Source organism: Rhipicephalus sanguineus, chromosome 9, assembly GCF_013339695.2.
Source record: "Rhipicephalus sanguineus isolate Rsan-2018 chromosome 9, BIME_Rsan_1.4, whole genome shotgun sequence".
NCBI lineage: Eukaryota > Metazoa > Arthropoda > Arachnida > Ixodida > Ixodidae > Rhipicephalus > Rhipicephalus sanguineus.
The window spans coordinates 89357102-89383617 of NC_051184.2; the positions used below are offsets into that span (position 1 = coordinate 89357102).

Genomic DNA, 26516 nt, shown 5'->3' on the forward strand with positions numbered 1-26516 from the left:
TGTCCTAGTTGTTTGTGCTGCTGAATTAGCCTTGCATCCATACCAGCTTGCCCATCTTTTGCTTCTGATCTAATAAACAAATTCAATCTTCTCTGCAGCTGAGTGGGTCATCAGTGGTGCACTGTGGCGGCCGGGCTGTGACGACACCGGGCTACCTGGAGGAGTTTGAGCGAGCGATAGTGAGGGGCGCAGCGGGGCGACAGGTGCTCCACGTGGAGCTGGCCAGGCCGCCCGGTGCCAGCTTGGGATTCAGTGTCGTCGGACTGCGGTCACCATCCAGGGGCGAGCTCGGCATCTTCGTCCAGGAGCTGCAGCCGAACGGCATTGCCCAGCGGTGAGTGTGAGCTAGATTTTGTTGGAGTGGAGCCATGGTTTGTTTTGTATGTGCAGCTGTGTTGGATGGCTACGAATAGGAGTGATGACAACAAGAGCAGCGACGAAAAGAAATTGTGGTGCAGACTTGTAGAGGAAATAAATGTCAGGCCTGCCCGGAACACGCAGCACAGTCACAGCGTAAGCTGGTGGAGTGGCCTTCAGAATAGAGTCCGCTGTAAATTGTCTTAGGGTGCCTGCAAGTACACTTTTCAGGTACCCACAACACAATAAATCATCCCATTTTACGAAATAGCGAAGCACCCACTACACGTTCCGAAGGCGATATGCGCACCTGCGTAGTTGCGCACTTTGTTATTGCTGTGGTGGATGACGATGAGGATACTTGCTTGCCGTGCAGAAGGCCTGGGTTCGAATCTACCTCGAACCCGGGTTTCTTTCTCATTGTGCGCAATAGCTGCGCCGGACACTGGCGGCGGCGACAGACAACTGTGCCACTGAAATCGACTGTTGTTGTGAGCTCATAACAGCTTACGCCATAAATGAAATCACGTACACGTGTGGACGGTTCGAAGGTGAACATTCGACAGAGGTCTGTCTAAGTGGGATATGACTTTAAAGTAAACAGCTTGGGTTGCACCAACGAAATATTTTAGCTACCGTAAAATCCTGCATGTAATAGGACGTTTCCTTGTAAAATTTTACAGTGTCAAATTTCTGCCTCATATTGCACGTGGATCCCAAAGTTGTCTGCCCAAGATCTGCAGTTCCACTTTCATTGTTGCCTGGTGCAGTCATCGTCAACACTTAGTGTGGATGAAGCGTCAACATTCAGTGCCATCTGCAGGCTGTTTCTTCTTTCAGCTGGCACCACTGTGGTCACGCCAACTTCGAGTTGCACTTGCATCAGGAATCAGAACGCTCGCCGATTCCTGATGTGTATCTTGTGCGATGTCAGGACCGCAAAAGTAGCATGCAGCTGACTTAAAGGCCAACTCCGGCGATTTTTCGAGGTCGATGGATCTCAGTGAAACTCGCTGGGTACGTTCCTTTGCACGTTTCCGTCATTTATGCCAAATTACAGGCTTGAGACATGCGCAGATTGTTTGCAAATGAATTTTAAAGATTGTCTGCAAACGCCCTCCTGGCTTCCCACAATTATTGGCAACATTGCGTCTTTGACGTCAGCATTGGGAAGGCGGCGGAAGTGACGCAGCCGAGGGCACCGCTAACTTCGGCGCTTAGGCCGCTACAGCGAGCGTCTGCTGTGCACAAGGCGACAGACAGCGTTGGTTTGGCCGGCGCTTCGCTGGTCGTCCCGGCTGTCACAGTTTTCATACTCCGCGCCGGCGTGACCAGCATGCCTTGCACGACTTCCGGTTCGTTCGTAACAACGTCTACGTACGTAGACAGCACACTTGGTTGGGTTTCAGTTTCAGTGTTGCGCTTTTTTGCTTATTTAAAATTATTCTCCAATTTGCCGAGTATTTCTGCTATCGGGCCCGTAACAGGAGCGTCTCAGGAACATAAAAGCACCATTACTTTGACATGGCCAAAAAATCGCCGGAGTTGGCCTTTAAATGGAAAGTAATTTTAGCTGCCAAGACCATTGGGAATTGTGCTGCAGGGTGGCAGTTCAGCGTCACCGAGGGCGGTGTTTTGCGGCTGGCGGAAGCAAAAGGAGGCATTTTTTTCGTGCTGCAGTGTGAGAAGTTTCCGTGGTCCAAACAGGGGAGTTCTTCCCAACATTGAACAGGAGCTGACCACTCTCATACAATGCCAACTGGCTTCTTACCTTGCTGTGAATATTGAGCTGCGACAAGTGAAGCCAAGAGAAATCACCCGAGAAAAAGATATTCTGTGGAATGACTTGAAGGCCAGAAAGAAAGTGGGTATTGCATTATATGCGCCACACTAGACTTGCGTCCTGTCTTCGCTTGCTTTTGTCTGTGTTTACTAGCGCATTTTAATGGGCTTTAAAATGAATGTGAACCAACCAGCCCAACTTGGTGCTCTACTACAGACTTCCTTAACGTCGGTGGACGTCAGTATCTCGGAAATTCCCTGAAAGCCATGATGAACAGCTTGTGGCTTTTCATCAATTGTGATAAAGCTGCAAAAGAACATTGACTTTTGGCTGGTCCCAGTCAGCATCACAGCATTGCTTGTGAATCTTCACATGCCGCCAGGCCTCATAGTGCAGGAGAAAGGGCTTCAAAATGAAATTTGCATTAGGTTGAGTCGCAATTAAAAGACACAGGTCATGGTAATGTTAGCACATATGGTGAACGGTCGCAAGCTTCCATAGTGTTCGAACAAAAAATCCCGGCGCGACATGGGAAGTTTTCCAAAAAGAACGCCAAACCTGCGCGCAGCACAGTCACAGCGAAAGCTGGAGGGGCGTCCTTTCTAGAGCCCGTTCTAAACTCTCTTAGGAAAACTAATACAAGTACACATGCATGCTATCCACTACGCCTCAAATCACAACTTTTGTGATGTAGGGAAGCACCCACTATGCCATTATTCATCTTTCTGCAGATAAGTGAGGTGCCCTCTACTCTTCTTATGTGCACTTTGTTGATGCTGCATGGGGCTGATCACGAAGAATTAGGGTTGAACACTTTGTAGTGGGTGGGAAGCTTCAAACCACACACTCATTGCGCAATTAGCATTGTGTGACGTCTGGTTGTTACTTCACTCTTCTGCCACACTATAGTATTACACATGTTAACGCAATTCCTTGCCTGACATGCTGCCTGTATAGTGGAAAAGGAATTTCAAGCACCAGCGGTGCTGTGGTCATAGAGTTTCTCACAATAATACCTAGAGGGAAATCTGGCGCCACCGTCTACACTCAAACCTCGATATAACGAATTATCGGTTATAACGAAGTACATGAAGAATAGTGTTGTCATATATATAGTACTACAAATAAACGGTTATAACGAATTTTCGGATATAACGAAGTTATTATCATGACAGATCTGACTTTGTTATAATGAGGTTTAAGTGTATGCGAATTTCTTAAAGGGCGCCGTTGCCGCGATGGGAATGACGGTATATGTGTCTGCGAGGCTTGTGTTGGCTGCTGTTGAGCGAGGCTTTGGCTAAAAAGCGGATACGACTGCGCAAATAAAGCTTCTCTAAAACAAAACCTTTACAAATGGATCTCATTCACGCGTACTAGATTCTAGAATGAAAGTCCACTCACCTGTAAGGCATAAGCAAACAACGAAAGAAAGAAACACACGACGAGCAGTCGCAGAGCGAACGCTGGCTTTGTCGTCTGCCTTCCAAGTTTAGCGGCAGTTCGTTACTTTTTACGCTTAGTAAAATTGTACATCAACGAATAAGTTTCCAAAGTTAAGTAAAACTTGTTTTTGTGCATTGATAAAAAAGAAATAGCTACGTGCTCCTTCAGTACGAAATCAACCATTCTGACGCAAGGAACGCAATGAAGCCAGACGCGTCTTCGAGGTGTCCGGGCTCTTTGTGAACGATACCAATCTGAACCAAGTCTGAAGCTCACATATCCCAGCATTCCCATGCGTCCAACAGCTCGCAGTGCCAGTATTCCCTTAAGGTAAATGTAAGGAACTCTATGGCTGTGGTAAAATACTCGACTGTCATGCAGAGGGCGCGTGTTCAAATCCCATAAGATCCTGGATATTTTTTATTTCATTTTTCTTATTTCGTGTGATAGTGGTTGCGGACACCGACGGCGGGCAGTGGCGGGCAACTACCCCACTGCCGTTGTGATCTGATAACGGTGGACCATCTCTCGAAGGAGGCGGCAACCTGCACTGCAAAACACCAACCGCTGGTGTTACATGGGCAAAGTGTATGGTGCCCTGTATCTGGCTTTGGAACGTTACTATTGGAAATGACAAATACAACTTCAGCATACTAGAAGTTAGAGCTTCAGTGATATTGGGAACAAACATTAAGAACTTGGGAGCAGTATTTTTTTAACTACTTTCGGCAGTAACTAGCGTATGTAATGTGGTCCTGTAGAGAGGGTTGGTGGCCAGAGACCGCGTTTTTCTAAACTTTTGACAGGTTCCCCGGATCATGTTTTGATCTGTTAACGATGCCCGGATGTTCTCGTTTGAGTGCCCGGATGAAATCTGTAGTTTTTAGCTCAAAGTCAGTTAAAGGTCGCCGACAATATTTCACGCTTAATGCAAAATCGGTGTGGAAAATATGACGGGTAACACATGGGGCAAAGGGCACTTTGGCATATTTGAAGCCTAAGCTGACTGCCTGATGTGAAACAAAGGAATACAAAAAAATTAAAGCCAGTTAAAGCCAAAACGGCGCAACTGGTAAGCAAGTTCCACTACCTGGCGAACGTAGGTTGAGTTCTTTCTTTCTTTCTTTCTGGTTTGGACTGGTCTCCAGCATTTTCTTCGTGAGGCACCCGATGCGGTCATCGTAAGTTGAAGCATAACCGTGGAACAAAATCTCTTTATTTCAGAATTAGCAACCAGATTTTAGTCATTCTGGAGATGGTATCGATATGTTTGTCAAATCCTCACGCCAAATATCCTTCAGAAATGACTCATATATGATATATTTGGTAAAGGCATCCATTCAACATTTTGTTCAACACCCCCTCCCCCTCCAACCTTCTTTAGTCCCGGCCCTTGCGGGACTAAATTGTGTGAGTGCGGCCCGCTGGCTAAAGTGAGTTTGAGATCCCCGATATAAGCAATGATTTTTCGCCGGCCAGATTCGAAAGGACAGTCAATAAAGACCGTCGTCATGTGCTTGTACGGTTCTCGGGTAACTCTGTAATCCGCAAGCGGTGGTACGTTTTTATGGTGCATTTAGACGATGGACCGAATCCGGATTTGTTGTGGACACGGACGGCTAATCCGCGAATCATCCGCCAGCAGGCGCATCCACACGACGGACGGTGTCCTAGCGTTATATAGTGAGCCGGATTACTCTCGACCACAGCCTCTGCGCTCATCTGCGGCCGCTGCCAGCAGACCGGTTTGAGAGTATTCAAAAATATGGAGGCAAACAGAACGCGAAGCTCGCCGAGCTTTGTCGAGGGCTGTAATTTGTTTTGGTGAAAACGGTGTTGTTGGCGGAATGGCTGGATGGGCAGAAAAGTCTGCTTTACAGAGAGCTGCTGGAGACCAGTGCTGTAACTAACGTAACGAGTAACTAAATACGTTACTCGTTACGCTAACAAAAAAAGAACGCGTTACCACTCTATGTTACCTCCAAAAAAAAGGTGACTCGTTACCGTTACCGAAAAAAAGTAATGCACGTTACTGCTGCCGTTACTCCACGGTCAAAAATTTTAATCAGTGCGATCCTCGCATAAACCTCATTTTATATTTCCCATAAAACACCTAACCAAAGCAACAATTTAGCCGAATAACTCATATAACTAGAAAACTTTGCACAAGTATTCCGGACTTTAGCAATATTATAGCGGCCTAATGTTTACTACAGAGTTGCATTTGATGGCTTATAACTTTGTGGCACATGGTACTGCCATTTTTCAATGTGACAGTTATCATAAAATGAGATTTCATCATCAACGCTCTCCGGAAAGGAAACATCGCTGATCTCTCAACAAATTTACAGTCATTCTGAAGGCGTGCTTTTACTAGAGTACAAAACACATGCGCAGATCTTGTAGGAATAAAATTCTTAAATTGCATAGTCGAGGAAAAAAATATGTTCAGCATAAATTATTATTGCCCCTTTAACCTATATAATTGCCGCGAAAATTGCGAGCGTTGGAGGGCGTTCAAGGTCAACTTCGCTCGCTCAGGAATTCAACAACCAGAGTTAGAGTTACCTGCAGTTAGAAGCACATAAAAGCAAATTTTATTTGAAAAGACAGAACTGGTAAACAGCGCTATAGTACTGCAAGGACAAATTGCTGACAACTACAACTTCAATAATTTAAGCAGCAGCTCTATTTCAAAGCTGTCGTCTGACAGCCTGCTCGCTTCTTAGTGAATACGTCCCCTCTCATAGGCGTGCGCACAGGGGGGAAGGGGGGGGGCAGCCGCCCCCCCTAATCACCTAAGAGGGGGGGCGCAAAATCTGCCCCATACATTGACTTAGTAGGGGGGGGGGGCACTGTGATGAACCTCCCCCTCCCCTGATGGGGAACCCAGCGCACGTCTATGTCCCCACTTGCGGCAAATAGGTAGGTGGTCGACGGACGCATTCGATGATACTCCTATTGTCAACGCCCTGCACGTCGATAGCGGTCCGCCGCAGCGACATAAGGATAGCTATGGGAGTGTGGCGCCTGCGAGACGGAGTTCTGTGTAAGAATCTCGGGATAATTGAAATAGAAAGTAACGAGTAACGCGACACCTCACGTTACCAAAAAATGTTAACGTAAGTACGTTACCCGTCACAGTTGCGAAAGGGTAACGAGAACGTTACTAATTATGTTATCGAAAACAGTAACGGCGTTAATTGTAACACGTTACCGCCAACACTGCTGAAGACTGACCTCGCTGCTGTCGCGCGTATGGGTCCTGCGTACGGAGGGAGGATACAGTGATGCGCCGACAGTAGCGCACCCAGGAATTCTCTCGGGGGGGGTTGAAATTCTGAGAAGCCTACAGGAATGTGGGGTGGGGGGGGGGGGTGCAGGCACATTGCATAATACGCCATTTCGTTGCTTAGGCTGGAGGATTGCAACGACATAGAAAATATGAGATACCAAATAGTAATAACAATACTACTATCTACTACTACTACTACTACTACTACTACTACTACTACTAATAATAATAATAATAGGAATAATAATAATAGTAATAATAATAATAATAATAATAATAATAATAATAATAATAATAATAATAATAATATTATCAGATGTGATGATGATGATCTTTCAGCGTTTTACAGCAAGATCTTGAAAAACTTGAGATGGCCAAGAAACCATTCAGTGAAGCAGCGCACGGAGACAATAAATGACAAATTGAATAAACGAACGCGTAATATGGTTCCGACAAAGATGTCTGGCAAATACTTATTTTTGCTAGTTTTTCAGCTCCAGGTAGTGATAAGGGTGCTGACGTGGCGGCCTGCTGGCGGTCGTGCAATGCTGTTAAAAAAATTATTACTATGTTAGCGCAAACAAATGGGACGCAAGAAAGGCACACGAGGACACCCGGCGCCGTGTGCGTTTCTTGTGTCCCATTTATTGTGTCTTGTGCCCGATTACCACAGTAATCAGGAAATGTCATACAAACAAGCCCCATTGGCAACTTTAGCAGTTAAAGAACTCTGCAACTGAGAATTTTGTGCACATTGTGAGCAGAACATCCTATATTATACTTCCTTCAAGCCTCGTCAAACTACAAATCTTAAAGTGCATCGTAAATATTTGCTATAAGCTTTGTGGCATTGATTATAAACAGTATGTACGTACAGCTCAATGCAGCACACGTATAGTACAATTCTCAGCTCACGGATAAACTGCACTGTAGCCACGGTTATTGATTTGCCATGTCATTCGGGTGCACAGGATCGGCGACTGAAGTATCCTCAGTGATAAGTGAGTGATCGATTGACGCATCTGAAGGCGATAAGTGCCGAGTCATCGCTTCCTTTTTGGCCGCAATCGGGCATTCCGGTGCTGTCGCTGCATCTCTTAAATCTGAACACGGAATCTTTTTCGGGAAGTAGGTGAGGATCGTGTTCGACTGGCGCTTCAGCGAAATGCCTGTGATGTGGTAGCTCATTCGACGCAGATTCACGCAGCAGACACAGAAGCAAGTTCTAGCAAGTGAACTGAACGTGTGCATGGGGGCACATCAAACTTCGTAGCTTCCGTCCGATGTACAACATACAAAAAAAAGTGGTAAAAAGAGAGAGGACGAGAGTTGTCTGAAAAAAAGAGAAAGAAAACATGGCACCCCAATATAACTCTCGCACTTTCCAAAGCCCTTTTTTCTTGTCACGCGTCCTTGAAAACATTTACTCATTCTGCCACGTCGTCTTACTCCTCCTATCTTCGCAACGTATGGATTTTCGCATAGCATTCGTGCTTGCTTGGTGTCCCTGCGTGCGCGCGGGGCGGTACTGCGGCATGGCTGTCGACGCACACACTAGTTGCGCCAAGGCTTGCTCATAAATGCAGGAACCACAGTGTATGTGCTTAAACGAATATCGCCATGTGCTCGAGCTTTAGGGCCTCCGGGGTTTGCTGTCGCTTTGACGAACGAGCCGCGTACGAGGTCGCCTTTCTTCTCGCCGCTCCAATGCACCTCGTCCGTCCGCTGTCAACAAAGTTCAAAAAAAAAAATTGCGCGGCCACCCCGCTGGCGACACCATTTGCCTGTAGAAAACGCAATTGCCCCGAAGAAAACAAAAAACACTCTTTTCGAAGCGCCGCCGACGCCCTCTTATATTTGGAACTTTGAGTGAACATTTGTCCCTACTTTTCGGAATCCATACGGTTCCTTCTTGAGCGGTCGAGGGAGGGATGAACAGGGCTTCTTTTCTTGACCGGTGGGTATGAAAGGGTGAGGCAGGCGGCGGCAGTGCTCTTCGGCCAAAGAACAGAGGAGTGCGAGGGATTGACCGGTGGGAATGACGAGTAAAAGGGGGTGGGGAGCTCATTTGGTGTGTGGATGTGTCGAGGTGCACTGTTAGATGAGAGACAGGGAAAGGGGGATACTTGGAGTGCCGGACTGTGTGAGGCTGTACGCATACATCTTTTTTTCCTTTTCTTTTTCTTGCGCTTTGCTCGGGGAAAAGCGATGTCCTGCCAGCATTCATTTCCGGTAATTGGCTTCAGCTGCGATGGATTGGGGACGTCTTTTCCGTCTCTCTCAGTTCCGCTGATGCAGCTCGCGTCGCAGCCAGTACAAGCAGTTTTGTTGAAGATGGCTTGGGTACGCTCTTCCGGTGGCCGGTCTTTGGGAGAAGGCAGAGAACGCGCTATTGTGTTCGTAACGCTGCAAACATTTTCACAAACCGCCCGTCCCATCGTCGGCTACGGGCCACACGCTCGGAGGAGTGGGGTGTCAACAAGACCGTTTTTTTTCCTTCTTTTTTCGGCAGCCTAGTACGCCGGCGGCTTTTCGAACATGTGGTTTCGCTTTGAAGTCGTGCGCACCACCGTTTGCGGTTTCGAACTGGCTTCGGTCAGGGCTTTATCCCTCCCGTTTCGGACTGCATGTGTGTATGGCACAAAGGCGGCAAAGCGCAAGCCGACGGGCCATTCATGTTCTTACTGTCACGTGAGTGAGTGAGTGAATAAACGTTTATTCCGGCCGCGGAAACGGGCGATGGTTTCGCTGGCGCCACGGATAGCGGAGAGTGATGTAGTATTTCTGTCGTGATGTTGATTGGGGGACACCTGTTACTGGATTTCTCAGCTTGCGTCGTTGTGTTTTTGGAAGCGAATTGCTTTCTGAGTAAAAGATTTTGGGTAGCCGTTCTTGGCCAGTTTCCTGAATATATCGCGTTTTTCTTTCTAAATTTAAGTTGTGTGCTGCAGTGCGTTCCGGCTCTTCGCATTAATATCTTTACTACTGATGTATTGCGGATTTTCGGGGGGTCTAAAGTGAATTGAAAATATCGACTTGTGTAGGTGTGTTTGCACAGTTTCGTTTTCAAGTTACAAGAGCATCCAAAAACGACAGGGAGTCTTCTGTTTCAAGGGTGAACTGAATATGCGTTCGAAAAATTTAGATGAGAGAATAATTGTGACTTATGATCTCTTGACGCTCGAATGACAGTCGTTGAGACGTATCTGTGAAAGATTTTTGACTGCGGCTGCAATGAATTAAGAGCTTGTGCCTCGATGTGTTTCATTGTTATATTTGCCATGGCGACAGACATGGGCACAGGGTTCCAAATAGTGAAACGTTTATGAGAAAGCTTGCATATTTAGCAAACTTAACGCGTTGTGATAAGGCAAGAGAAAGAAGATTCGCACCATATGTCTTTGGAAGGGCCCAAGTGTTTCAAATGCTTTTCTCCTTTTTTTTTTCGTTTTGGAGGATCGATAGTTACCTTGGTTCGGTCCTGCCAATTAGAATTACGTTATAGCTCGTTTGCACGTAAAAAGTGGCGCTAATTGGTAAGACCGTGAATATAAAGGGCATTTTAGCGGTGACACGTGGCTATATACTTTAGAGCTTGCCGTTGAATGAGTGCCTTCATTTTCACTTTGTGTTTTGTCGCGGCCGCTAGATGAAAAAGCTTCATCCAGAGGGCGTGGTTTTGTAGAGCCCATCTATATGATGAAAAAAGAATGTTTGTCGGCAAGGAGAGCGTACATTATTGACTATTTAAAGGAAAACAAAGGTGCTCCATGACGGACACAATTCGTGTTCGCTATAATATCAAGGATTTAAGGAAAAGTAATCAGAACGCCACCGCCATCGCAACAGGAAATGTTCATCACGCTTAAGCGAGTTTTGTTTCCATAGCGAGTAAGGCATTGAATATACATGAAAGCGCTTGTTATTTCTATAAAATGAGTTTTATGACGTAGAATTTGAAAGAAGTTGCACATTCAAGGCAAAACCAACATATATTTATTGCGCAATTTTGTCGTCGCGCCATTAGTGCCATTAAATCAAGCCATGTGACACCGACTATTTAATGGTATTTAGGCACTTGATATCTTAATCTCTAATTACATTAGAAATGTCCCAGTGAACCAGGTATAATTTGCATGTGTGCAGGTAAGTGCATTAGGTTTGCCCGTGTGAACCGGATAATAACGTTACAAACGGTAAACGACACTGCGAACTCTTGTTCTGGACAAACCGTACACAGCTGGATGAGCTGCTATACGTAATACTTTTTCATGTCACATGCACTGTGCACCGACGTCTGTGGCCAAGTCACGCGGCGCGTTATCATCGTACACAGCCCCTTTTAGACTTCCCCCGAGAATCGAACAAATAAAAAAAAAACAATAGCTTGTTTCGAAGATTCCGAAATATCTCCTTGCTCCATTGCAATAATCAGAGGGAGCAAGAAAAGAAGAGGGGTCAAACTGACGACCCGTGAAAGCATCATTTCTTTCGTCCAAAGCCGCTTCACTGGAAGTGAACGCAGAGCCACAGAGCACGCGGTTTGCGCTCTTTCAGTTTAGGAGTAGATGGGTGAATACAACGTATTTCTGTAGTAAATGAGAGAAAATCGACCTCAGACCACCTCTTGAATTGAAATGACGACGTCTAAAAGGCCCGTGAACGTGTACGCTGGATTCTCGGTGACAATGACCGTGAAGCAGTTACGGGGGGGGGGGGGGGTCAGGTCGGCCTCAGGGGGGTTACAACCCCCCAACCCCCTCCGTCGGTGCGCCACTGTGCGCCGATATCGGCAGTTTATTTCTTTTGCGGATAACAGGTACCGACAGTGCACAATGCACTGCCGCACATTATGTTTCCTTCTCTCGGTTCGCATATTGACCTTAAAATCAGTGTTCAGACACGGGCCGTGTTCTGAGACAAACGCGTTCGACGACAGCGCCACTTTGCCTGCCGCAGAATCCTGCGTGTGCAATGATTAAAGCGACAACTTACCCGCTACTCTACAACTTGCCAATCAGCGCGCATTAAAGGGGTCATGAACGACTTTTCCAAGTAATGATCTAATGACCTCAGTATCGGAGTTTACTGCCTCCCGAATCGATTGCCGCAAAAATTTCTCGAATCCGTCAAGAATGAGCGGAGTTACGGGGGTTTGGCGCACGTTCTCTCTTTTCTCGTGCCGACGGGCGCACTGCAAGCTAGACAGGGAGGGATGGCACGGGGGTAAGAAATCAAGGTGGACGATTGGGCGAGTTGGTGATTCATGATTCATGTTCGTTCATGATTCGTTGGTGATTCAAGAAGTTACGTCAGCGCGCGTCATGAAACGCGATCGCTCTCCCGCTGTGATTCGCGTGCGCGAGTGCGGCTACCACGTAAAGTTAGCAGACTGAGGAGTGCGGCGCGGGCAAGTGGCGGCACCCCGTGGCAAGAAGCGCATATCATCCGGCTATCGGCCAATAAGCATGCTATGTCTCCGCGACGTCAACGTGCAGACGCCCCGCCCACCGACGAGAGTGAGAACCGGCCTCTGTTTGAAAAGAGGGCGCCTGAGGAAACGGCAACTTCGCGCTCCGCTTGTGGCCTTTACGCGGCGCGCACGACTGTAATATTTTGCGGAGCAGTTCATATCCGTGTCAGCTTTCCGCAGGTTGTTTTTTCAACAAGCCCAAGGGGTGCTTCATGACCCCTTTAAAAGCGATAGATATCTCAATGGTGATCGTCTTAGAATAGGGCCCCAGAAATAAACTGAACAAAGCGCCAGCAGAGCTGAAATGAACTGCGAGGACAGCCGTACGGCTCGAGCAGAAGAAAAGTGTACTGGTTGCCAGCCTGCCTGTCCACTAAAGCTGCGGCGTTCCGCCGCCAGAATCCCGATGTGAAAAACAGGTTGGGGTCGTCCATCCGCGAGCCGCGCGGACGAGGGAAATCGCTGGTATGAGGTCACTTGGCGCGCCGTCCGCCCCTCCAAATTCGGATTCGGTGCGTCGTCTGAATGCACCATTGCGGAACTAGATGAAACTTTAGAATAATACAAAGGTTTAGCTATGTTAAAGCTGTTACTCTATTTAGCAAAAAGTGCACGCCGGAGGTGTATGCCCCCCCCCCCCTTTTTTTCTTTTCTTCCTTTTTTTTTTTTACTGTGAACCTGTATATGACTAGGTTCCGGCGCATCGCCTCCGTAGACAAAAGACGGGTACAAAAATTTTCAGCGCCCCTCGCCACAGGAATGATACCACAGGTACCCCTCGCGCGCTCGCGATAGGTGCCCCTCGCCACTGCAGATGCACTATAATCGGATACAACTTACGACGACAGGAGAGGCCCCGCCCAGACGACCGAAGCGCGGCAACCGATCGCCTCCGCGACTAAAAAAATAGTACCGCTCGTGCACGCGCCGATGTTCTCCGAAGGCGGAGCCACCGGCCGTCCCGCTCATGACGTCAGTCCCGAGTGCGCGCCCATTGGTGCAGGCTTGTGTTCATCCGCCTTTGAGGAGGAAATGCCGCTGCCTTCTAAAGTTGTATTCGACTATAGTGTCCCGATACTCGGCGGCGGCACTTTGCATCAATCGTTGTGGCCCTTTGTCTCGTGACGTAGAGATCGCGCTAGCGCTGTTTTCAGCAGCTGCCCTTCGTGCCCGCTATGGGACGGACGCGCGTCGTTCGCTCGGAGGAAGAACAGCGAGAATTGAAGGAGCAGCCAACGCGCACAGAAGCGCGAATGGGCACAAAAACGACGTGAAATCGCTGTCCCAGAAGGTGCAGCCGCAGCCGCTGGCTTCCATCTTAGCAGTAGCAAAAGGGCTCCGAGTTTTTCCCGAGTAGGAGCCCGCCATTTATTTAATCCACTGAGCCGGCGCGGTGCCGCGCGAAGCCGGACTCTGTGCCCGTGGCAAATGTTCCGTTCGTTCTTTCGATACACTGCCTTCCTTCCGGCTTACTCTTGTCTGTCCTTTTTTTTTTTTTCTCGTAATTATCCTACTTATATACGCTCCATCGCAAATTCCCTTCGGCATTTGCATTCGATCGGCCGTTCGCGACGTGTAGCTGCGCCCGAACGGACGGCACATTCGGCGTGCATAATTGGCACTTCCATTCGCTTCTGTCACTCGTAATTTGGCACGACGTTTCTCTCCACGCAGTTGCTGCAACGAACAGGGGTAGGGGAGGAAAGGGTGGGCTAGAAGGACACGGATGCAGCCAGACCGTGAATGGCACCTAGCTGCCTCGGCACGCGGGCTGCCGCTTCAATAGAGCGTAAATTGGTGCTAACCGAAGTAGAAGGTAAAACACTCGAGGCCTGCGCGGAACACGCAGCGCGGTCACAGCGAAAGCTGGTGAAGCGGCCTTTTTCAAGAGCCCATTGAAAACCCTCTTGGTGCGACTACTGCTAGTACAATTTCGAAGTAGCCGCTACGTTATAAGTCGTCATTTGGCGAAGTAGGAAAGTACTCACTATGCCATAATTTATCATTTGGTGATGATGAGTTATTGCTGCGCCCTCTGTAAAGAATGGGAAACTTTAAACATCCACGTGTTACACAATTCACATTGCGTGACGCCTGGGGTTATGGGTGAATGGGAAACTTTAAGCACCCACGTGGTACGCAAGTCACATTGCGTGACGTCTGGGGTTATTGTATATAATCTTCTGTCACGCAGTACTACATCCGTTAACGTGACTCCTTGGCCGACATGATGCATTTACAGGGTCTTTTTGCGTAGAAGATGGAGCACCGGCATGGCTCTGTGGTAGAATACTTGACTGCTACGTGGAGTGCCTGGGTTCAAGTCCAGCTCGAGTCCTTTTTTTAACACGAAAGTGTTTTATGCCGGGGTCCACCAAGTACATCCGTCACGGATATGACGTTGATAAAATGGACGCCAACGGGTGAGAAAGAAAAAAACCAAGAAGAATACACCCCGCTGGGAATCGAACCCACGACGTTGCGGCCGCGACGGCAAGCGCCCGACGCGCTACCGAGTAAGCTAACTCGGGAGATGCTAGACATAGCGCGAACGCGCCTTATATCTTTCGCACATTCTCTTTCGCGGCGGGCGGAGCGGGGCGGTGCCGCCGTCTGTGAGGTGTGAAAAGAAGTAATGCTTCACGATCGACACTTACTAGCGCTTCCTCCGAGATTGCACGCGATATCGGAGGTAATGGTTAAAGCGTCTCGATACCAGAGAGGTAGACTGGCCGCGCTGCCGTCGCCGAGGCACGCTTGACGCAGTTACGTTCTTTGCCTTTGGCTTCGTGTTAGCGTGCGTCGGCTCAACGGAGTAGCTTCCACGTGCACAAACGGGATTTCTCCGCGGCCGACTGCTTCAATTGCGAGAGCACCGACTAACAAAACTGCTGCAATATGCGTTGCAGAAAGGACGCGATTTCGACGGGCGAATGTCGTGCCTTGGTGGCGCGAGAGCAGCGCCTGCGAGACAGAGGCCAGCGGGACGCACGCGTTTGCGGCTCAGGCTACGAACCTCTACCTCCCGTGTTGCTGAAGCGCAGTGTGTGTTATGTATGCATGAGCACAGGCGTCGGCTACCCACTACTAGAAAGCGCACACCGAGCCGTTTCTCTCCTTAATTGACGACGCTTTGAAGAAGCGCATACCGGGTACCAGTGTTGATTATGAGCTTGTTGATATCATCTTTACGCGGGATTCACGATTCGCTGTGTCCAAATATCACATCGTCAGCTACCACAACGGTTTAATAATGATCATGGGCGTTAGTCGTCGCGATAGAGACATGCTGTCAACATGGGTGCATCCACGTCAATTGGTGCTATAGCTGCCAAACACGAATAGACATTGTACAAGCTCTCATATATCACTACACAATAAGCACTACTTCTGTGAAGACACGTTTAACTTTCGTGTTATACCGATTCCTATGACGGAGGGATCAGCCATGTTTTTTTTTAAGCTAATATACCCACCGCCGAGTACCAAATCGAACACGAGGTAGGCCGTCGCCTGGAGACAGCTCCAGACGATCACCTTTCAAAACCCGTTCCATCTGAAACGAATATACCCAACAAGCATCTGGACGACACGTGCAAATTCTGCCAGGAAGGGCCAGCAACACTCAAGCACATATTGTGGGAGTCAGGGGCGTAGCCAGAAATTTTTTTTTTGGGGGGGGGTTCAACCATACTTTATGTATGTTCGTGCGTGCGTTTGTATGTGCGCGTGTATATATACGCAACCTAAACTGAAAAATTTCGGGGGGGGGGGGGTTGAAACCCCCCCCCCTGGCTACGCCCCTGGTGGGAGTGTTGTAATATGGATAGTTATCAGAAGGATGGCAGTTACTCCAGAGACCCTGTCGTCGAGATGGGCCGCCGCTCTGCGTAACTCAGACCTCGGCATCTAAACGTGGGTAGTCCAGCAAGCCCGTGAGGCGGCGTTGAGACTATTCCTTGACGTTCCCGCGTGGGAGACCTAAGCCCGGGTCGCGTTCAACCTTGCCGGACGTTCAATTAAGTTGTATCCACTTCCAGTTGTGCGCCATACAAATTGGCTATTGTGACATCATAACAGATTTCGCTGTAAAACAAGGTCTTCCGAGATGGAACGCCAATGTTTGACAGATAAAGTTTTCATCGTCCCTTCCGGTAACCAACCTTTGATTTCGGTATTAACGACGATCGAGTTCTCAAAAGAATAATTTATCAGCCCAAACTCATTTCGTGTCTTACTTTAGTGTCCCTTTAACAAGCATCACACTTTTCCGCGCAGCTTTTACTGATCTATTTTCTACAACTCCGCTTTTTCTCGTTCGTCCAGTTACAAGTTTTGCGGCGTCTGATTCGTCCATGCTCGATCCTGGCGACCTCGAGCTGACCAGTGTTTCGTAGTTCTTTATATCGCTTCTGAAAGGGCATCCATATTGCAGTTATCGTCCTCCGGCGCTTTGTCATCAGAGTTTTTTCCCTAGCTTCCCTCGGGCACTCCGCTCAATCTTTCTTCCTCTTCTTGTTCCTCTTTGTTTCTGCCTCGGCCACCTCGGAATTAATTCCAATTGCTCTTTATCGCTTCCCCGTTGCTACTTCCGGCTCGCTGGAACCCCTTCCGGAGTTCTCGGGTCAGCACTGTAGCACGTTCGTTTCCTATTATCGTTATTGTATTTTTTTTTTGTCGTCTGCTGTTTCATTCGCGTCGTCTGCTACACTCATCTGCGCATCCGGCCGCCATCTTGTGCTTCCCGAGCGTTAACTCCGTGTATAAAACCCACACCTGCGGCACTCTCAGCAACCTTTCGACGGCTGCAGTTAGTTCGGTTTCCATTATTCGTTCTGTTAGTTTTTTTTTTTTTTTGTTCGCGCACCGTTCTTCAGCACACAAGGTGTTTGTTGTTTGTGCCACTCTTCACGAGTCACTGATGGGAAAAGGAAGAGGGGGTTCTAATTTCCGCATTCTCGTTTCCTTGTTTAGCTTTTTTTTTTCTGAACCCGAATGCGGGAACCACCACTTTCCGTTCACGTCCTCGTATCTCGGTGCGGAGCGTTTGTTTCTCTCCAAACTGTTTTTCTTCCGCCGATCGTTGCAGCCAGGTTTTCCCGTTTCGCGAAGCCGTAGCGCAGATGGTCGAAACTACGTAGTTGGTGCGGAAAATGCTGCCGCGGCAGTTTCTTTTTTTTTTTTCTTCGGAATCGGCGTGATGAAAGGAGGTCAGATGGAAACAACAATAAGAAGGTGGAGGCGCAAACAACAACCGACTTTTTCATTGGCCAATAGCGAGGGAGTAAATTATTTATCGCGCCGAGAGTCACGCTATCGCTGAGACGAGAGGATCAATAAATATCAATCGAGATCCTGCAAAGGAGGCCTGACTAAATTGAAAAATCATTTTGTTTGAAGGCACCCTTTCTGCGCCAACTCTGCCGGCTTTTGTTTGGCCGTATCGACTGGGCTCGGCGGCGTCGCCGAAAAGCCCACAGATGAAAACGGCGCTCTTCTGATGAATTGGCTTATATCGTGCCCGATATGTACTTATACAAATTTTATGGTAGCCGGCTCTATTCTTCATAAAGTTTCGTTATGAAATGACGAACGATATCTAACAACAAGTGTACGTCTTCAAGCGCATAGTTTCTTTATTTGAAGCTGAACGTTGTAAGGCTGGATCCCTGCAGTATGGTGTGTCTGCTTGACATGGTTTCCTCGCTGAACGAACAGGGCCCGATATTAGAGAGTTTTAGCTATAGATACGGAAATACGGTACGCAAATACGCTACCGTATGACGGTACCGGTCCTCCTTTCCAGGTCGTCAAACTTTTGCCGGTGAAGGCACCCCAACACCACAAAAGCTTTTTCAAAAATTGCTGTGGGGTTGCCACGCCTCATTGTTGCCCGTCAGCCTACGCATTGTTAACGAGACACCTGTCGTTTGGGGTACGCATTGTCACTGGAACGGGGAGCGGCAAAAGCACAACCAGCGGGAAAGGTACCGTACTGCCCTACTGCATTTGCGTACCGTATTTCCGTAACTTGCTAAAACTCTCTATTGCAGGTGCGGTAACGAAAGGTGCGCCAATCCCGGAGGCGATGTAATCCACAGTTGCTTGGGTCGTCTCCTGGGTCGCGTTCTTTTGGGGGGTGGAAAAGGAGGGGGTGGGGTCTTACCGCTGTCTTGCCGACGGGCAGGGCATCAACGTTCTCTCTAATAGGCAAAAAAAAAAGTGTTCCACACTTGCCGTCGTGGCCACGAATGGCGCTGGCTAACACTACCATGATTACATGCACAAAAATACCCAATGAAGCGGACGGGAAAGCGACCGCCGCTGTAGCGCAATCGGTAGAGCATCGGACACGCTATCCGAAGGTTGTGTACGTTCGGTCCCTACCGGCGGCAAAGTTGTTTTTTCGTCCGCCCTAATTTCTTTCCATTTATGTCATATAATGACTAACTACAGTTAAAGACTACAAATAATGGTCCACTATACCTATACCTTCCTTGGGTTCATTATCTGTTGGTTTTCATTAAATTGTGTCAAGCAAAGAAGCGAGCCTTTCCCCTTATTTCGCTCGCTGTGCTGCAGAGAGGCGTTCCAGAATATAAACAATGCTCTGTGATTGAGCTGAGCACTTTACAGGCAGACTTTTGCACCTACATATGCATAGGGTCGGAATAAATTGTATTGGTTTTTCTTAAATATTGTGCTCTTTATTTAAGCACAAACTCAATTGAGGCCCTCCTCGCCACTCAAACACCATGTTCTACACCCCTCTCTCCCTTTGATAATCGCAATTCTTTTTTTTTTCCAAGCTGATCCCATGATACGTTTATTAGCAACGCCACCCGATTCTTGGTCTGTCCACCTTGATGACCGACAGTCAGAACTGAAGAGTTACCACTAAACGTGATTACTGTAGGCACAGTACTACTGTCCTGGCGATTGTCCACAGTGTCTAAAAGTCACAACTGTAGAGTCGCCGCGAATCGTCACGATTATGGTTATATACTCTAAACAAAATGGTCTACTACGTACGTTTGAATTTGAACTTTAAATAAACAATATCTGGGGTTTAGCATCCCAAAACCACGATATGATTATGAGAGACGCCGTAGTGGAGGGCTCCGGAAATTTCGACCACCTGGGGTCCTTTAACTTGCACCTAAACCTAAGTACACGGGCCTCAGACATTTTCGCCTCCATCGAAAATGCAGCCGCCGCGGCCGGGATTCGAACCCGCGACCTTCGGGTCAGCAGTCGAGCGCCATAACCACTAGACCACCGTGGCGGGGCAACTTTATTAAAGGGTCGGTGACACGGTCACCGAAGAATTTGCGGTTTTCAGCGATAAATATAAGTATGTGGTATACTGTGCCTTTGCATATGTGAAAAATTTACTGTAAAAAAATATTTCGGTGCAAAATGAGCCCTAGAATTCGCCGGCTATAAGCCACACCCACCGCCGGCGACCGCCATTTTGCCATCGCGTGTGTGACGTCATGTTCTGCACGGAACGGAGCCGTCGTCTTCTACCAAAGGTTGAGCCGCTGCGAATCGTCGAATTTCTATGCCAAGCTGAAGAAAGTTGGAATAGCTCGATTGCACTCGTAGCGGGCCACGTAACAAAATAGTTCGCCGGAATGCAGACGCTCGAGAAGTAACCAGCTTGTTTCGTCACGGCTCGCGAGTGCGCCAGTGCTGCCCGACTCTCAGGCCGTTCGCGTGTTTATAAATTTTTTTTCAATTTTAAATGCAGTGCTCGACCAGTCGCGTTAAAATTTTGTCAGCTTGTTTGTGAACGCACGAGGATTAACCCACATAACACAGATCATGATCGAAAATTGGGTGTCATGGCCCCTTTAAACGAAATATGGTCAAACAAAAACATGTTAAAAGCATCTGGATCCTTAGCGGAATGCTAGTATATAGTCATTTCAACGAAAGGGAAAGGTTAAATGTCGCAATTTGGCCAGTGTCATTGGTTGGCCCTAGTCTCTGGGATCGGCCAGTAACCTACGCCGTACCGCTTCGCGGTTTTCGCCATTTTTGCCACCGTCACTACTGCCAGAACCAGAGTCGATATCGACGTGCCGCACTATACCTGTGACGTCACCTTTCTGCACAGGTCAGGTGACTTCCGCACGTGACGGCGACTAGATCGAAGTTCCGCTGCTGCGCGCTTTCGGGTACCGAAACGAAACGGAAACGAAACGTAATGCAGAAGTGGGCTTTTCCGCACAAACACCGTTGCCGCGGAGAAGCCAGCTTTAAAAGCGCGTGTAACGAAACGCGCTGTGAGTGGAACCCTGACCTAGTACCACACGCCCACACCGGGTTATTGGCAAAGTATATGGTAGTTTTAAGGAAGCCCCTAAAACATAATGTTACGTAGTATCGATTAAAATAAGAAGAAACAAATGAAAAGCAAGCTTGGAAATATGAAGAATAGAGAGAGAGAGAGAGAGAGAGAGAGAGAAATAAACGTTTATTTCCGAAACATTGTTCCGAGCGATGCTCGGTATCACCCTAAGGTGAGAGGGCTCCCTAGTCCAGGAACCCTCTGGCTTCAACTGCCCTCTTGGCCTGATGTCAAGTTGTCGCTGGTCTTCCAGGTCCTCGAGGGCGAGCTTCGCCTCCCACGTTTCGGTTAGGTGGTCGTCGTTCGTGTTTAGTGCTGGATTGACGTCCGTCTCCGGTTGCATATTGAGGTCTACATGACACGGGCATTCCAGGAGCAAATGTGCCAGTGTGTCCGGTACGCTGCAGAGAGATATATATATATATAAATATATAAAGAAAAGTTAGCGCAGCTTGTACTAGGTCGCGCAAAGCCGGGTCACAACGGGGCTGCTGGGCACCTGGCTAGTCCTGGCTTGGCTGGGCTTTTACCGTCTCACTTTCTCTCTTTCCCACCCCTTGCTGTACTGTACTACACATGGCTATGCTTGCTCTGGCCAAGAATTTATCTCTTTCTCTATCATCATTTCTCTCTCTCTCTCTCTCCGTACTCGTTCTCTCGGACATTATTGCATCCCACGCCGGAGAAATGGTTCTGGTAGCGAAGCAGCGAACGATAATGAGGAAGAGAGCGCGTGCCGGTTCACGATGACGATCGTTTTCTATTTAAGACACACGGCCAACCTCGAATATCACAGCTCTGCTGTAAAGACATGGATATAAATATTGAAACGAAGAATTTGGAAGCAGAAATTTGGAAGAAAGCAAAATAAGGAGTAAACATTGAGTCTATAGCCTAAGTCTCTTTGGCTTCTTAAGAAACTCCTGCAGGTCATCGACAACCTTCCTGTCGCCCTGTTCAAGGGGCGAATCCCACAAAGAAAGTAAATTTGGTAGATTTAAATTTAATCTAAGCAGGCGGAAGATTGAATCTGAAGTAATTTTGCGCGATGCCGGATACCTGAAAGCGTGCTGAGGCTTGTTTGTTTGTTTGTTTCCTCAAAAATATGGCACTTACCCACTCTGGGGGATTGGCCAAGACTGCGTGTCGTAACTTCGCTCTGATACCTTCAAGAATGCGTGCTACTAATAATAATTATAAAAAAAAAACTAAATTTTCGAAGGTCCTGTCTTTCTCGTCCTCTTCCGACCACATTCTGCGTTACTTGACTAGGATGATAATTTCTCACCAAATCCAACTCGTCTGCAGCAGAAGTCTTCCTTGTAATCATGCACTAACCGGGAAGTGAAGCGTAGACCGGAAACAAGCTTACTGGAGTTCCGCTGTTTCAACTCTTCGTGGGAAATACAGAATAACAGAATGCGTCGCCGTTATTCGTGCGTTTCGCATTAAAGCGCACATTTTTGCGCACATTAAAGCGCACGTTTAATAAACGCGAGTGTACATAAACGCGAGTGTACAGAAACGAGGGCGTACATAAACGCGAGTGTACATAAACGTGGGTGTACATAAACACAGGTGTACATAAACGCGAGTGTACAGAAACGAGGGCGTACATAAACACGGGTGCAACATAAACGCGAGTGTACATAAACGCGGGTGTACATAAACTTTATGTACACCCTCGTTTCTGTACACTCGCGTTTATGTACACCTGTGTTTATGTACACCCACGTTTATGTACACTCGCGTTTATGTGCGCCCGCGTTTATGTACACTCGCCGGCGCCGGGTTTCTCGCGTACGATGCCGCCGCCCCCGCCACCAAAATCTGGAACTCATAACGAGCTTCACTTGAAAAAAGGGGGCGACGTGAGGTTTCTTGGTGCGGAAGAACCCCACTTCGAGAGCGAACGTGCCTTGGCTCTCACGTGTATACCTTAGACAGAGGGAGTGCGTTTATACCAGGTTTTGTTGTATCTGTTTTCTTGTATCACACACACACACACACACACACACACACACACACACACACACACACACACACACACACACACACACACACACACACACACACACACACACACACACACACACACACACACACACACAAACACACACACACACACACATCACGCACACACACACACACATCACGCACACACACACACACACATCACGCGCGCACACACACACACACACACACACATCACGCACACACACACACACACATCACGCACACACACACACACATCACGCACGCACACACACACACATCACGCACACACACACACATCACGCACACACACACACACATCACGCACACACACACACATCACGCACGCACACACACACACACACATCACGCACACACACACACACACACATCACGCACACACACACACATCACGCACACACACATCACGCACACACACATCACGCACACACACACACACACACATCACGCACACACACACACACACATCACGCACACACACACACCTCGCACACACACACACACACATCACGCACGCACACACACACACACACATCACACACACACATCACGCACGCACGCACACACACACACATCACGCACACACACACACACACATCACGCACACACACACACACACACACATCACGCACGCACACACACACATCACGCACACACACACACACATCACGCACACACACACACACACATCACGCACACGCACACACACACACACATCACGCACACACGCACACATCACGCACGCACACACACACACACACACATCACGCACGCACACACACACACACATCACGCACGCGCACACACACACACACACACACACATCACGCACACACGCACACACACATCACGCACACACACACACATCACGCACGCACACACACACACACACATCACGCACGCACACACACACACATCGCACACACACACACACACACACACATCACGCACACACGCACACACACATCACGCACACACACACACATCACGCACGCACACACACACACATCACGCACACACACACACACATCACGCACACACACACACACACACATCACGCACACACACACACACACACATCACGCACACACACACACATCACGCACGCACACACACACGCACACACACATCGCGCACGCACGCACACACACACACACACACACACATCACGCACACACACACACATCACGCACGCACACACACGCGCGCGCGCGCGTGCTCGAAAGCCCGTTTATTGCAACGTTGAAGGAATAATTGTTCCTTCAAGGCGGTACTTACAGCCGACACTTACACTTTCGCGCGCGCTTGAAGCCGGCAATTAAAGTCTTCTAATGAAAAAAAAAGATCAACCTTCGCGACTCATTAGTCGAGACTTAATTGCCCCGTAATTACGAGGGCTCAATAGAAAATGCACAAAGGACCATCCTATACCTGCTTGCCTCGCATTTGCTTTTTGTTTTCTCGATGGAGTCGGCAGCGCCTCCGAGTAAAGGGATCTAGCTCTGACGAATTTGTGGATGCATTATTCAACCTATATATACTATGTGACTAAAGGGGACTTGTACACTCTTTCGGGCTCCGAGCCGCCTTGCCTGTGCGCTGTTGTGCGGGAGCGTTTGCATCTGTCTGGTGTTTACGTTGGGAGCTGTTTTCGCTCTCCACCACGTAAACGCCGCGCGGCCTCCGGCCCCATAAAGGGACACTAAAGAGAAACAATGAATCGGTTGAGATCGATGAATTGTGCTCAGAGGACTCTAATGTCGTTAATTTCGCCATCACAGATTTATTAATAGAGGAGAAAATGAAGTTGAAAGTTTCATTTTCAAATTTCGCGCCGAAATCTCCCCGCGTGGCGTCACAGATTTCAAAGTGTATTTATCATATTTTGGCGCCATTTGCTCAACAAAATTGCCCCAAACTTGGTATGTTAAGTCTATGGCCCCCTCAGAGGACAATGTACTTCATTTTTACCGATTAGTAACTACGTTGTCCCTAGTAGGCGCCGTCAAAGCATGTGACGTCACGGCGAATGCTGCGGAAACTTCTAGGTAGCGTCGCCACCCACATTTTGTTTTTGCGCGTTTTCTCGCTTACTAAGCGTCTTCTCGCAGCAAGCGTGGTGTTTTTGGTATCGTGAACGAGTACTTTACTAATATGAGAAAAATCGTTTTGCTCTTTAGTGTCCCTTGAAAAAAAAAAAAAAGCATGGTCTCTTATCCATTCGAATAAGACGACTCGAAGGCACAAGCCATCTTCTTTTTAGCGAATGCTGTTATGAGATCACAACAACAGCTGATTTTGGTGCTGTAGTTGGCCACCGCCGCCGCCGGTGTCCGTAACCGCTATCGCGCGAAATGAAAAAAAAAAAATATCCAGGATAAGATAGGATTTCAACCTGGGCCCTCTGCGTAGCTGTCGAGTATTCTACCACAGAGCCACGCCGGTGCTTGAAGCTCCTTCGCAAAAAGACGGTACACATGCGTCATGTCAGGCCAGGGATCACGTTAACATATGCAATATGGCATGGTAGAAGAGTGAAATAACAAACAGGCGTCACACAATGCGAATTGCATAACGAGTGGGTCGTTTAATGCTTCGAACCCATTAGAAAGGGCTCAGCCATAAAAAAATCACAGCATATCCACGGAGTGAATGATGATGAGTGGGCGAAGCTGCGGAGGTTCATCGGTAAACCGTGAATCTTCCGTGAATTCTGCCCAGTACATCATCACCGACGTGAGATCGGGCGCGTTTATACTAAAGGTTCGATGAGTTATGACGACTTGCAGGTCACTTTAATTTTACATGTACGCTGTGAATTTTCATTGTTTAGAAAACCATTGCTTTAGAAAACACCTTGCGTCTTTCGTTAAGCAGCTGGCGTCTTTTTCGTTTTGCTTTAGAAACATCTGGCGTTCTTTCGTTTTGTTTTTACAAAACATCTGGCGTCTTTCGTTGGTTTATTTCATCAATCAACGGCGTTTTGAACAAAATTTTTATTGTTTAATCACGCACAGGAGAAATCTCACCAGGCACTACCTTGGAGGTAAACAATGGCTGCTAATGGGAATGAGAGACAGAAGAAGTCGGCTTTTAGCTAACACTTACACTTCTACAGAGACAGAAGAATTCGGCTTTTAGTTAACGCGCACGCTGCGAATTTTTTATTGTTCAACAACGCACAGGAGAAATCTCCCACCGGCACCACCTTGGAGGTCAAAGGGTAAGACTTGTTACTCACTACTACGAGCACGACGAGGGACGAACGGGTGCCGCCTTAAGGAGCTTCGCCCCTAAAAAAACGCCAGGCCTGCGCGGAAAGCGCGCAGCACAGTCACAGCGAAAGCTCAAAGAGCGGCATTTCTAGAGCCTGTTATATATAAACTCTCTTGTGGCTACTAATACAAGTACACTAGCAACGTACCCACTACACCACAAATCATAAATTTTGTGAAGTTGGGAAGCACCCACCACGACATTACTCGTCATTCTGCGGAGAAGTTAGGTACCATCTGTAAGGCATTACGTGCAGTTTCTTGATGCGACGGCTGATGACGATGAAGAATTATGACTGAGCCTATTGTAATGGCTTGGAAGCTTTAAATGACCCACTAGTTACGTAATTCGCATTGTGTGACGCCTGGTTACAGAATTCGCGTTGTGTGACACTTCGTTGTTATTTTACTCTTCTGCCACGCTATAGCATTACGTATCTTAATGTGGTTTCTTCCCGACATGAAGCCTGTATAGGGTATTTTTGCAAAGCAGTTTCAAGCACCGGCATGGCTCT

General features: G+C 48.0%; 1 protein-coding gene across 1 annotated transcript in view; it reads left to right on the plus strand.

Moving 5' to 3' along the window:
- The window catches only part of LOC119405994 (multiple PDZ domain protein), a 352266-nt gene that overhangs the window by 18093 nt on the left and 307657 nt on the right, over window positions 1–26516 (plus strand). Inside the window, exon 5 of the mRNA XM_037672815.2 lies at window positions 99–334. Within this exon, the coding sequence (XP_037528743.1) occupies window positions 99–334 (236 nt within the window). The remainder of the gene's footprint in view (window positions 1–98; window positions 335–26516) is intronic.